We start from the raw sequence: 13,967 nt of genomic DNA on the forward strand, positions 1-13,967 counted from the left end.
TGTTTCAATCTTATTCTACTTTGTGATGTAATTAATGTAAGGTGAGACCACACTCAAATCTAGAGACGCCTATTGAGTTAAGTATTGACCAAATTATTATTATAATGTTTTCAGGTTATCATAAATGATAAAAAGAGAAGACTGTTAGGGAAATAATTGTCCTATGACGTGCAGGACCAACTCTGACGTCTGTTATCTCCTTTAAGGAGATAGGCTGCTTCAGCCATAATGTTGTTGTTCCCATTCTATGACCGGGCAACCCTAGGTCACAGATGGTTTATTGTTGTGGGTACACTGGGACACTTCCTTCTCTGTGTTTGTGGACTCCAAGGTGTGGAATCTTCGAGGCCAGTCAGACGCAAGTAACTCAGTGTTCCCAACTGTTTAGGCTATCTTCTCAAATATGTTGTTTACTCTCTGCGAAACCAGTTAAATGGGCTAACGAGAGAGAGGCGCTCCAGATTTGACGTGGCAACTCTACCGTGAAGTCAGAACCTCTGGCTCTTGGACTTGTGATGGGAATCCTCCGGCCGAAGCTCCAAATAAACCATCAGTGTTTGACATCAAAGCTCCTGCTCTTCCCGTGTCTCTTTCCTGAGTCGGTGACTCCCACTGCATTGTTACACAGAAGTTTCCCTTACACCAGGTTTCTTGGTTGCATGTCATGTAATCCTCCCTCTTAGATCTTAAATGTCAATTTAAAAAGGTGAAAATACCCCCCAAAAAATCTCTAAAGACCGTAAGCGGTTTTAGGCTACATTTAGCAGAGACCACCAAGTGCCGACGATCGATACACTTGAAGATATTTCATTTACATGTCTCACAGTTCAACCACTTTCAAGATGCCCTGAAGCAAAATACAGAGAGAGAGAAGCAGAGGGACCAGACAGCTGGTCTCACTACACACACAAAGAGGATTTAAAGTTAACACACACACACGCCTGATTCAGGTAGAGATCAAATCCTAAGTATCACAGCAGCACAGGTGTCACACTACAGGTGATAGTCCAGACACCAAGGACAGAGAGAAGAAACAATGTGTGTGCGTGTGTGTGTTCTCGTGGCGGGCCGTAGTTGAGTCAGACACTTGGCCTCTGATTTCATCACGTCGGTTATGAAAGAGACAGTAAAGTTTAACACACACGCACAAACACACAGTGTTCCTCCTCTGTTTCTTCAATATTTCATCATGTGGCATAAAAACACACTAACCATGTGGAGATAACCTGCTGTGTGTGTATGTGTGTGAGTCTGCGTGTGTGTGCCTGTGTGTAGTGTATGTGTGCGTGTGTAAGAAGGTCAGTCAGGGTTTTTTTACCTGTCGCTTGGAATCTTTCCGATGAAAGCAAAGCTGACTACACCCACCCACACACACACACACCCACACACACACACCCACACACACACACACACGGGTCACAGGTCACAGAGGAAATCTACATAATTAAGATAAGACGTTACTTCCTGTGGAGCAGCAGGCTTCTGTCACCGCTTCCTGCTGGGATTAATCCACATGCTGCACGTGTTGTTAACATGTGAACAGTCAGTCTCTGATCTTTCCTCCTCTGTGAACTGACACGGAACTACACTGTAACAAGTACACAGTAGTGTTCCTGTTTGAAATGACTCCAGTTGCTAGCAGGTTGTTTGTGTGTGGTGGAAGGATACTTCCTGTCAATTACATGTACGTTTGCAGGCATAGAAAGTAACTAAGTACATTTACTTAAGTACTGCATTTTAGCCCGCTGCTGAAATGATGTGTGCGCCTTTTCAAAATCAGTATAACTGTTCAGCTAAAAAGCAAGTTTTTCTCATAATGCTATGGTTAGCTTTTGGGCACATATGAATGTTTTTCTTTATATTTCAGAATATTTTAGGAAGAAATAATGGTCCCATCTGACCAAATATAGCATGATAGGACTAATATATAACTCACAAGAAGCATAAAGTATTTGATATCTATGGATTCATAACAAGTTGAAGGGACCACAGACCTTGTTGGGACAGGTTTCAATTTCAGATTTTTTAATGAAATCGTGATAATAAATGTCAGAAAATAATCAGTAAGTGTCATAACTCCATAAAATCCAACTTGCCATGTGTAAGTACTATAAATAACTGTTAAAGACCCATTTAAAGGTCCCATGTCATGGCCATTTCTACTGATCATAGTTCCATAGTTGAGGTCTTCTAGAATATATTTATATTGTGCAATGTTCCAAACTCACATTGGTTTCTCATACAGCATCTCTGTATAGTATGTGTATTATTCACTCTCTGTCCTACACGCCTTGTTGGAGCTCCTGCTCCCCCCCTCCCTATGAGCCCAGTGGCCGTCTGCGAGACACAGTGAAACCCAGCCTACACACACACACACACACACACACACACACACACACACACACACACACACACACACACACACACACACACACACACACACACACACACACACACACACACACACACACACACACACACACACACACACACACACACACACAACACACACACACACACACACACACACACACACACACACACACACACACACACACACACACACACACACACACACACACACACACACACACACACACACACACACACACACACACACACACACACACACACACAGCCTGGGAGTTTGTGTGTGTGCTCACACACCGACTCACAGCCTCGCCGCATCCCGCCGTCTCAGGGAGGAGAAATCGGCGGAGCTGCAGCTGAGAAAGATTGAGTGTGTGTGGAAGTCCATTGGGACCAATCCACCGACTTAACCTAACGGCTCCGCGGACGTAACGTAACGGCTCCATGGATTGGTCTATTTGGGTATGGGCACGTCACAGTACCCAGGAAGAAAACAATGGAAAAAGAGAAATCTCCAACGAGGCGTTCTGGGGCAGCACAGACAGGTATTTTCTGTGTTAGAGTTTTACTCGCTACAGGGTGTACTTTGAGGGTTTGTGACTTTGCAGACCGTTTACATGCAGAAAAACCTTCATAACACACAAGGGGACGGGCAATAACCGGAAAAGCATGACATGGGACCTTTAAGATATTTTAATTATATTTTAAAAACATTGCAGATCCCTTAAAAAGTTTCATATGAGGGCCTCTCCTCTTTAGAACTCATTCATTAAAATGTACCCAATGGGCCTTGTCTGTTACCTACAGATCATGTATGAATATATGCACAGTATATCTTGTAGTATATATATATATATATATATAAAGGCTGTAAAGTTTTTAAATTATTAAATAATATAATTAATGACATGCTTTGTGATTAATTAATCAAAATTAATCCCATATAGCAATATTTGCCGTGAGAAGCATTTCAAAATATTCAAATGGGTTTTGGAAGATGAGTGAATCAATGAGTAGGCATTATAAACGTATAGGTCAACATGTCTTTAATTTCAATACTATTTCTCCAATATCTTGTATGGCAAATTATCTTAGGCAACACAATAAACAATATGTTGTATGACACAATTAACAAAACCAAGCAAAAGTGTCAGTGGCAACAATGGCCATAACAGTTTCATTTATGAACATGTAGTGTAACTCAATGGACCCATCAGCCTCACAATGCCTCTCACTTCTCCCTCAGCCAGACAAACTAGCTTCCGCACGTTCTGTTCTCTTATCTTGCACTACGTTACCTGCAAGTGAGAAACGTATCTCACAAGCAGAGTAGGGTGTAACGCGTTACAATTTAGTAATCACTCTACAGTTACTAACATTGCCCCGGCACGCGTTACTTCTATAAAATAATCACACTCACTGACAGACTAGAGGGGTTTCCGCCGCAGGTTTATATACATGTAGGCCTATGTAATCTGCGCGACTTGCGAGACCACATCTCCACGTGCAGTGCTGCATAAACATGGATGAGTCTTTTCATCTGTAAACTCCCTCAACGGGGCCGCTCGCTCTCTTTTGTTGATCGCCCTCTCACGGGTGAACAGTTCAATGTCCTGCTTCATTGTAGGAATTCTGTCTCTACCACTTTAGTTTGACCATCTCTGTTACTAAGTTATGGAATACTAAATACATAAGTAATTAGATACCTTACCGTTACTGCGCTCATAAAGAATGATAAGAATAATGCGTCTTGAACTGGTTTCATTAATTAGTGTCTTGACGTTTCACAGACTGTTAGTTTGTTGTGGTAGGCTGGTAGCCTATTTTAGAGCATATAAAAAGAAAGACTTGTGTTATGTCTTCCTTAATGCAATAGTAATTGGGGGTGCAAGTGGAGTCTCGCAGAGGCAACACTGTGGCGCGCACACTGTAGGTGCGCCGCAGTCTGCGTGATCTGCCTGTAGGGATGGGCGGGCCGGCCCCTGCGAGTAAAGCAACGAGTAAAGTAACGAGTAAAGTAACGAGTTACTTTATGTAGAGAGTAACGAAGTAGTGTAATATATGACTTTTTTTTTTTTTAAAGTAATATGTCATATGTAATATATTACTTTTTTTAGTAACGACCCCATCTCTGCTCACAAGGGACAGAAGTGAAGTGTTCCATCCGGGCGTTTTTTAAATGTAAATGTTCACTGGGCCAAGTAACATTTTCTCATCTGCTTCCATCATGTTGAAAAGCTTCTTTGGAAATTAAAGCACTCATTTGACAGCCTTAATATATTTAAGCAATAGCTCACGACAGGCCGTGGTATATGCTCATTATATCACAGCTAAGGGGCGTGGTTCGGCCCGACGCGAAGCCCTAGGCAGTTTGCTTTTCAGCCCAACTGTATACAGTTTTTCTCAGACGCGGAGGGATACTACGGAGCCCCCTAGGGGACATGGAGAAGAAAAAATAAATTATTTGAAAAATAAAAATAAAAATGTTTTGCGAGATCTCGCAAAACCTTTGCGAGATCTCGCAATACTTTTGCGAGATCTCGCAAAACCCCGTTGCAGTTTGTAGACTAAGCACTCCTCTCCCTCCTCCAGCTGCAGATTGTGACCAATTCTTGATGTTTAGCTCGGATGACGGCGCGTATCGAACTGTTCTGATCAAAACGACTCTGTAGCTTGTTGTCTACCTTGCTATGATTGTAAAGTCATGTTGTTTGTATTTTTACAACGTTATGTTCATGAGTTATTGATCCGCGAAATTCGAATCTGTCAATAACTCAGCTCAGAGGGACGTGAATGTCCCCTCGCTCTGAGTGTTCTCTTGAGCTGTCTTCACTTATCTGAAACCCTTTATATACAGTCTATGTGTGAAACCCGTGCCTATTGCCAAGCACTGATGTTATATATGTATATTTAAGGCCAAGCTCAAAGTAAAATCGATGAACCACTCCATTGTTGTGGTTTCTGTGTTGCCGTAGCAGCCGAACTGACCAAGAAGTACTAAATGAAAAGTATTGCGAGATCTCGCAAAAGTATTGCGAGATCTCGCAAAGGTTTTGCGATATCTTGCAAAACATTTTTTTTTTTTTTTTGTTCTTCTCCATGTCCACTAAGGGGCTCCGTAGGATACTGACTTGTTGTGAAAAGTAACTACAATTCTACCCGTGGTATACGCTCAGTATATCATGGCTAAGAACCAATCAGATTGCTTGATTTGACTTGTCCGTTTTATAAATATATTTATTTATTAACATATAATATCATCATATATTAACAGGGTTCCCACACCTTCTCAAGCACAAAATATAAATACTTTACAAGGTCACCCTGAATCAAAATCATGGGAAACCAACATGAAATAGTTTGAGACAAAGACCGTTTAAAAAGAGAAAGGCTTGAAAGTTTGAGCAAAATAATATTTTTTCTTCAAAATATATACACATAGGCACTTTCAATGGCCCATGCCTAGTGTCAAAAAACGTTTAGGCCTTAATTTTCTACCTGAAATGTACAAAAATGTAAGTATTTTAAGGACCTGAGAGACGTGTTTTAAAATGATATTAGGACCATGTATCAACAGTTCTCACTTCAATTATTTATTTGGGGGCTATATTGAAGGGGTGATAAAAATGTGTGCCAGCTTTTGCATTTCTTTGATTGATTTAAAAAATCAAATTAATCAAATAAATACAATTATTATATTTAAGTTATAGTATCCAATTCTTATGACACAGCTAATATAACTTCATCTATGCCAGGGAGGCAGGTGAGAGGAGACAGACTTCAGAGAATGGTGAAGCGTGCAAACAGCCTATATTTAAAGAATGTGCCAGACGTGGATGCAGATCACACTGTGTTGAGCCTCCAGCAGCAGACTGCGGACAGATTAGGGTCAAAGGTCAGCAGGTGGCTGCAGTTCTGCAGGTCCACAGTCAGGTTTTGCAATCAAACAAGACTGGGATCTGTCAATTACTGTCCTTTGCACATTACTTTTTTGCACACTTCTGCACAATGCAAAACACATACTGCAGATATTAAAAAAAACTCACTGTACTGTAGTTACTGTCAGAGGAAAACATCTTTGAGGTTTCTATTACTTAATAGTATAACTGGAGATTCTGGGTAATAAATGAAAAAGTCAAGCAAACTTTATTTTTACACACAATTCAAAGTGCAAAAATAAATGTTTACGCAATAATTAATTTTTGAAGGCACACCGTAAACGTTTGTGATATGTCTTTTAAACTTGCCCAGTGTGTCCGTTTTTTAAATGGCGTAATCTTCTGTATATAAAATCATCAGCTGTTTGAAAATAATAATGGTTTTAACTAGGTGGGATTTTGGATGCAGGTCTTTAATTGTCTTTTGTTGTTATGTGTAAATGAGTATTTAAACAGTGTGTGTTACTACTTTTACTCAGTGAATGTAACCAAGTGCACTTACTCTTAAGTACAATTGGAGGTACTTTACTGGAGTATTTTCACATTATGCTACTTTTACTCCACTATATTTATTTTACATAAATCATGATATTAAAGGTTAAGCTAGCCAGTGGTAATAATAATAAAGTAATAAAGTAATAATAATAAAAACATATTTTCTATCTGAAAAATGTAAATGATAAACACATTAAATGCATATGTAAGAACTTATAATACAATACATTAATGAACATGATTCTGAAATACTTTCACTTTTGGTACTTCAAGTTTGGTTAATACATAGCGTTATAATTATAATACTTTTACTTAAGTGGAACATTGAATTAATTACTTTTACACGTTAGTAATGTAGCATTGCTACTTTTTCTTAATCGAGACATCAGACTACTTCCTCCACCGGAGCCGGAGGCTATCGTTACGTATAGAAACATATCGAAACAGCTCGTGCGGAGTCTCGTGTCGGTTTTCTGACGACTGATCCGCTCAGTATTGCACCATCGAGGCTCCGCCCCCCGCTGGATGAAGCAAACACACCCGGTGATCGAGCAAGTCCTCAGTCCGGCTAAAAGTTCTGGAGAACAGGGTCAGAGCCGACCAGAGTCCCGGAGGTCCACACTGGATATAAAACGGAGCAACACACGGACATAACTGTAATTTAAACTCCCAAAGACGGACGGAAGGACTCGGGTTGGCTCGGCTTTGTTCGCTTCAGCTCCAGATATATACATAAACAAAATAGTTTCATTCGTAGTCTCATCAAAAACAGTTCGGTTGTTTTTTTGCAGCTTCCCTTTTTGTCACCTTAAGTTTATTAATTTAATTCAGACCGAAAAAGAAACTCAACCAACAGCTGACTGACGAAACGTCACCACCGGAAACAATAATAATAATACCGAGACAAAGACGTCACCACCGGACAGTCCACTCTACTGCACCGGTTCAAACTCAGAGGGAAACATTTTAGTTTTGATGTCTTCAACAACCTCTGCTCCATAGACAGACTGCTGCTGCGACTCACCTGGCTTCCTGTTTACCTGCAGCCCCTCTCTTTAAAGAACAAGGTAAGATATAGAAAGAGATCATTTACTTAAGTGAAAGTAAAAGTACACACAGTGGTTATAAGCCTACCACTTATTGTAAATCGCTTTGGATCAAACTGTCAGCAGAATGTAAACATATGACATCAAGTGTATGTCGTTGATTCAAGTCACATTACATCAGCCAAATGTACTAAGGTAGGCTACTCATTGTGCAGAATTATCTATATCCGAGTAACTAATACAGTATTATCGATTCCTTTGACCTTTTATAGTGTACCTGGTGGAGATGGAGCGCACACACTTTTTAATTCACTTTTTGTTGTTGTTTGATCTATAAAAATGATTATATCTAATGGGGCTCAGCTATTTAAGATGCATTACAGTAAAGTGATGTCTTCTTTTATACTTTTTACACACTCAGCCATTATATCCACATTGCGGATGGTTCTTTATCAAAAATGTCATTGTGTAAGTATTAGTGAAAGCTCCAATCTTTGCAATATTAATATCTATTTGTTCAAAACTATTTTGGATATATGATTTTCTCCTTTTTCCTAGCACTTATAATCTTATGAGTTCAGTATGTTTATTAAATCTTTATTTGCCAGTTGAATGCAGTAGGTTATAATGTGAATGGTCAAGGTGTACACGGTAGCAGAACATGCACTACAGTAGAAATACCTGAACATGCAGTCCTTGAGTAAACATACGTGTTACACCTCTGACAGAGCAGAGTTTATGAATTGTTGCATCACTTCTCATGGAGATGGGTTTGTTGTTGTGAGCTCAGTAGCTGTTTTGCTTTTGGGACTTTTAAACCATGTTGAAAACAATTGTATTAAAGTTATTTCGAATCAGATACAAAAGATAGCTAATTGACGGATTAGGACCAAAAAATGTGAGCCCTTGTAATTGTAAGATGAGTTTGAAGAGATGTTAGTGAGCAGATTTCCTTCTGAGACCAAACAGGACGTGGGACTGAGAGTAGATGTCAGAATGTCTATGTTGAGATGGAGACAAGATAAGAGTACAACTTTTCAATTCCAAATAAAATAAACAAATAAATAAAATACATACCAGTAGAGTTCAGTACGTTCAAGTAAGGAGCCAACGTGAAAACTTAGCTGCCAGGTTCTATTCCAGAGTAAGAAAACCCCACCATCTCCCTGTTAACTCCATTCATCTACATAAGGACACTTTATACTTTATATATCATTTTAGCTGCCTTTAATGAACGCAATCTCCCATAAGTTAAGACCTTAGGTGTAACCCATAGGATTCACATCAAAGGTGAGTCTACGGGCAAATGAAAGTGTTGCGCTCAGATACTTAAATAATAGCCTGACAGAGGGGGTGAACTATGCCTGAAAAAAACACTTTATTTAGTGATAAATGTATCCGCCAATTAATTTCTTGGTTGTTTCGTCTATTAAAAAGTCAATTTTTTAAAGTTCAAGGTGAAGTCTTTAGATGTCTTGTTTTGTCAGTGTCAAATATGAATTGAAACAGAAAAAGGAACATACATATTTGAAAGGCTGACCACAGCATTTAATGTCATTTTCACATGAAACGTTTTTATTGGTTATCAAAATCCTTGGTGATTATTTTGACTAATTCATCAGATGCTTGTAGCTATAGAGTAAACGGTCTAAATGTGTTTTTTAAGAATCAGACAGTAAAGGATACATCTTGTTATTAAAATAAACTACATTAGCCGAGAGCATTGTGAATTGTACAAATGGCTCAAGCACCGGCGCTGCACATTTTTTATTGGACGTGTAGTTTTGTAGTTGTTTGAGCTGTGCAGTTGTTTGTAGTTTTTGAATAAAGTAATTGTTAAACTTTGTTGAACTCACAAAGGGTTTCTCTTACTACCGCAATGGATGCTGATTTGTCTCAGAATATGTAGATTAAATCTGAGAAACGTGCTTCACAATATTCAGAAATACAGATTTCTCAGTCAGCTGCGTTTATAGTCAAATCTAGCTTTTTTCTGTGTTTATTATTAACAGTCAGATTTTTGATTGTGAAACAGCAGCTGACTAGATTAGACATCACAAAGCAGAGATTCACTGTATGTGTTTCGGTGCATGCGTGTGTCAGTATGACGTTGCTACAGTGATGCTGTGACTCAGAGTGTTTCACCAGAGTGAAAACAGCGTTGGCCAACAGCAGGCTACAACACAGCATCACCACGGCGACCAAAGGCTCTGACTAACTATATCAAAACACTCAATGTGTGTGTGTGTGTGGTAGGTGTTGACTGTATTTAAAGTGTGTTTAAACTGTTGTGCTCTGATGCAATGATCTGAAAGCTGAAGCGTCTGTCAGCTTACAGGAAGTTTCATCATGAAGCCTATAGACACGTTAGCTGTGTAACATGAGAGCAGCAGAGACTCGCAACACACTGACATGTGATTTAATATCATCTAATACAACTCTTTTTACTGTGGGTAGAGATGTACCGGTGGGGGGTTTGTGAGGGAGGCTCAGCACTGATGTGACCAGCAGAGGGGGCTAAGTAGTGCATGGAGAAAAAGTTCCAGTTTCTTCTAGAACAATTGTTGAAATACGACCAACTATTACCCATAGACTGTATATACCACACGTTCGTAATTTCATTTCTCATATTTAAACTGTTCAGAACTTATGTTCAGTGCTTTTTTTTAATTAGTTACTTGCTGCGTCTGTCTCATTATCAATTATATTGTTTAATTATTTTATATCTCATTGTAAACATTATTTTATTCTTACTAAGGTGTTTTTGTTTTTTTATGATGCTTGATTTTGTTTGCTGTTTAGGTATATATTACAAGATCATACCTAAAACACACCTGAGCTTTACATTGTGAACCGTCACTGAAATCTTCAGACTGAAGCAGCTATACAAATCATTTATTTTATTTTTAATGCGACTGCGATACAGGTTTTGCACATTGTTGATGTTTTTTGTTTTCTTTGTATCGTTTCTGTTCTGATTTCATGTAAAGCGTCTTTGAGCATCAGGAAAAGCGCTGTACAAATCCCATGTGTTATTACTATAGATTTATAATGCGTTTTTTTATTTATTATGTGTTTCAATTACCCAAACCCATTAATTAATCCAACCCAAAGCCTTACCATACCTTACATTTTCATTTTCACTTATATAATATTGTTTTAAAACGCCTCCTCTTCAGCCACAGTTATATCAAAAGATGCAAGTTGTAATTAACCTGATGTATTTTGTCTCCTCCAATCACAGATGAGCATGGCCGTGACTGCAGCCAGTTCTCAGCGCTGTCTGAAGAGACTGTTGGACGAGCCCCAGGACAATTCACCCAAATGGAAAGCAGCTCGCCTGGATCCGACCCCTCCGGCCACCGGACTCTCGCAGTGCCTCAGGCCCATACGCCCCTCCCCCAAGCCCGACCAGAGCCAATCGCCTTCCAGAGTGGGATCCTACATCCTGTTTAAACGCTGCGAGGGGGAGAAGACTTACAGGGCCGAGCACGCACACACAAAACAGCAATACACCTGCCAGGTACAGCTATATGTCACTGATACTGGAACAAGTACTACAAATACTGCTTATACTGTGACACATACTGGTGCTAATGCTATAGATTCTTCCAAAAGTATAGCTTATACTTCTGAAAGGAATTGTGATACTACATTAAACATAACTCGTACTGAAAAAATATGATTGATACTGTTTATATCTATGCATGAATACGGTTTAAAGTGGTAAAAATAGTAGTTACTTAAAGCTAAATGTTAAAAAAAATACTTATATTGTTTATACTGCAAAAATACGATTGTGCTTGTATAAAAAGGCTACATTATATACTGCCAAAAATAAAGCTAAAACTGCTGAAAATACTACAAAATATGGCAAATACTTTTAACTTACTTGATCATTTGAATATACAAGTACTACTTGTGCCAATATTTCTGAAAATACTACAGATACTGCCAACTGTTAATCCTGCTAAAATATTACAAAATGCTTCTGGAAATTCTTGATATTGCTTATAAAACTACTGATATTGCTACAAATAAATACCAATAGTTTTGGAAACACTTTTATGGTTATACCTGCAAAAAATTGTTATTGAAAAACGCTTTGGAAATAATGCTGATTCTGCTAGTAATATTGTACGTGTAATAAGTACTGTTGAAAATACTCATGATATTGTAAAAACACCTGCCCATGCCACAATGAAGTTTCTAACTTTAACCGTGTTATCTAACCTGAATGTCATGGTTACAGGTGATTCCTCTGCGTGGTTACCAGGAGCGGTTGGCTGCTTACTCCCGCATCGGTGACCATGACAACATCTGCAGCCTGCAGGACGTAGTGATTGGCCAGGACAGCGTGTACGTCTTCCTTCCCACTCACCACGGTGACATGCACGCGTATGTGCGAAGCAGGAAACTTGTCGGCGAAGAGGAGGCGGGGCATCTGTTCACTCAGATGCTGAACGCCGTGACGCACTGTCACCAGCACGGCGTCGTCCTGAGAGACCTGAAGCTCCGCAGGTTCGTCTTCACCGACAAATACAGGTGAGACTGAAAATAATGACACTGCTAACATCAGCAGTATTATTAGTAGCAGCAATATCATAAATGGTATCAGTGTTAAATGGATACAACCATAAATGTGTGTAATATATCTACTGATGACGTATAAATGAAATGTTTGGTTTTCTTTCTGCAGGACACGTGTTGCTCTGCTCGGCCTCGACGACTGCGTCCTCCTGCACGGGAACCGTGACGACGACTCTCTGACGGACAGACACGGCTGCCCCGCCTACGTCAGCCCCGAGCTACTGACCAATGGGCGCAGGTCTTACTCGGGCCGCGCCGCAGACATCTGGAGCCTGGGCGTGTCTCTGTACACCATGCTGATTGGACGATACCCGTTTCAGGACACGCAACCTGCCGCGCTGTTCACTAAGATCCGCCGCGGGGCCTTCAGCCTGCCTGATTGGCTTTCGCCACGAGCCAAGTGTCTGATTGGCTGCATGCTGAGGAAGTCACCCGCAGAGAGACTGACGGCGTCGGAGCTGCTGATGCACCCGTGGCTGAACAATCCCCACACGCAACATCACAAAACACAAAAGACTCATCACAGCTCGCACAAAACACCACAGACTAAACAAGAGGACGATGACCAGTTGGTTCCAACATGGACTGAAAAACACTAAGACACACAATTGTACTTCTATACTTGTGAGGACCCAAATCAATGTAATTCACCCCACCCCTAGAGTTTTAAAGAAGTATTATTGTTTGCATCGATGCCATAAAGAAAGCCAACAGCTAGCTTCTAATTTAGCAAGTTCTTCAGACCACTCGGTAAAAATCCAAAACACATTGCTTCGTGTTTTTTTTATTTGGCTTTGGTTGTTCCACCCAAATCCGTAACTGCTGATACATACAGGGGAACATCCAAACCCCATCCTCTTATGGTTTTGGTGTCGCAATGGTTGAAGCATGTCCTTTTCTGTGGTAAACTAAGTATTCATTTACACAAGAACTCGTACCAAGAAACAGACAGTATTGCATAATTAAAAAGGAAGGATTATTATTGGGAAACCAATCTAAATGCTGATAGTGCCATTCTTCTCCAGCCATTACATTCCACAGTGAAGGAACATTTACTTAATCGTTAATTCATTCCATAACTTGTCTATTGCCATTAAGCTAATTAGCCCCAACCCTTGGGGGACCTTAACCTGATATTTACTCTAATGTAAAAAAAAAAAACTGAAAACCTCAAACAGCCTTCAGACAAAATATTACAACCATTCAAAAACTGAAGTAGGTCCTCACAAAGATAGACATACAAGAGTGCACTGCACACACACATTACAGACAGTCTAATCCTGGGTTACTTGACCAGACTCACATGTGCCTTCCTCAACAAGCGACTTCTAAAGTAGAGAAATTCCCAGAAACAATGTAAAATAAATACAAATCTTCCTAAAAACAGAAATCCTCAGAGAAAAGCGCTAGTGAGCACGCAGCAGGGTTTGTGCGGAGCGCATAAAGCAGATCCTTCACGCGATAGCAAGATGCCGTCGTGCTCGTGGACGGATTAGAACAATTAACCTAAATAGCGATATTAGAAAAC

The 13,967-nt window shown here is 39.9% G+C and overlaps 1 protein-coding gene across 1 annotated transcript; it reads left to right on the forward strand.

Moving 5' to 3' along the window:
• Positions 1-7,316: 7,316 nt before the first annotated feature.
• Positions 7,317-13,649, forward strand: trib3 (tribbles pseudokinase 3). The gene is made up of 4 exons (XM_034205632.1): positions 7,317-7,870; positions 11,094-11,372; positions 12,102-12,394; positions 12,549-13,649. The coding sequence occupies exons 2-4, from the start codon at positions 11,094-11,096 to the stop codon at positions 13,036-13,038; spliced, it is 1,062 nt and encodes a 353-aa protein (XP_034061523.1). The 5' UTR covers positions 7,317-7,870; the 3' UTR covers positions 13,039-13,649.
• The last annotated feature ends 318 nt before the right edge of the window (positions 13,650-13,967 follow it).

This window comes from Gymnodraco acuticeps, unplaced genomic scaffold (genome assembly GCF_902827175.1).
Source record: "Gymnodraco acuticeps unplaced genomic scaffold, fGymAcu1.1, whole genome shotgun sequence".
Lineage (NCBI taxonomy): Eukaryota > Metazoa > Chordata > Actinopteri > Perciformes > Bathydraconidae > Gymnodraco > Gymnodraco acuticeps.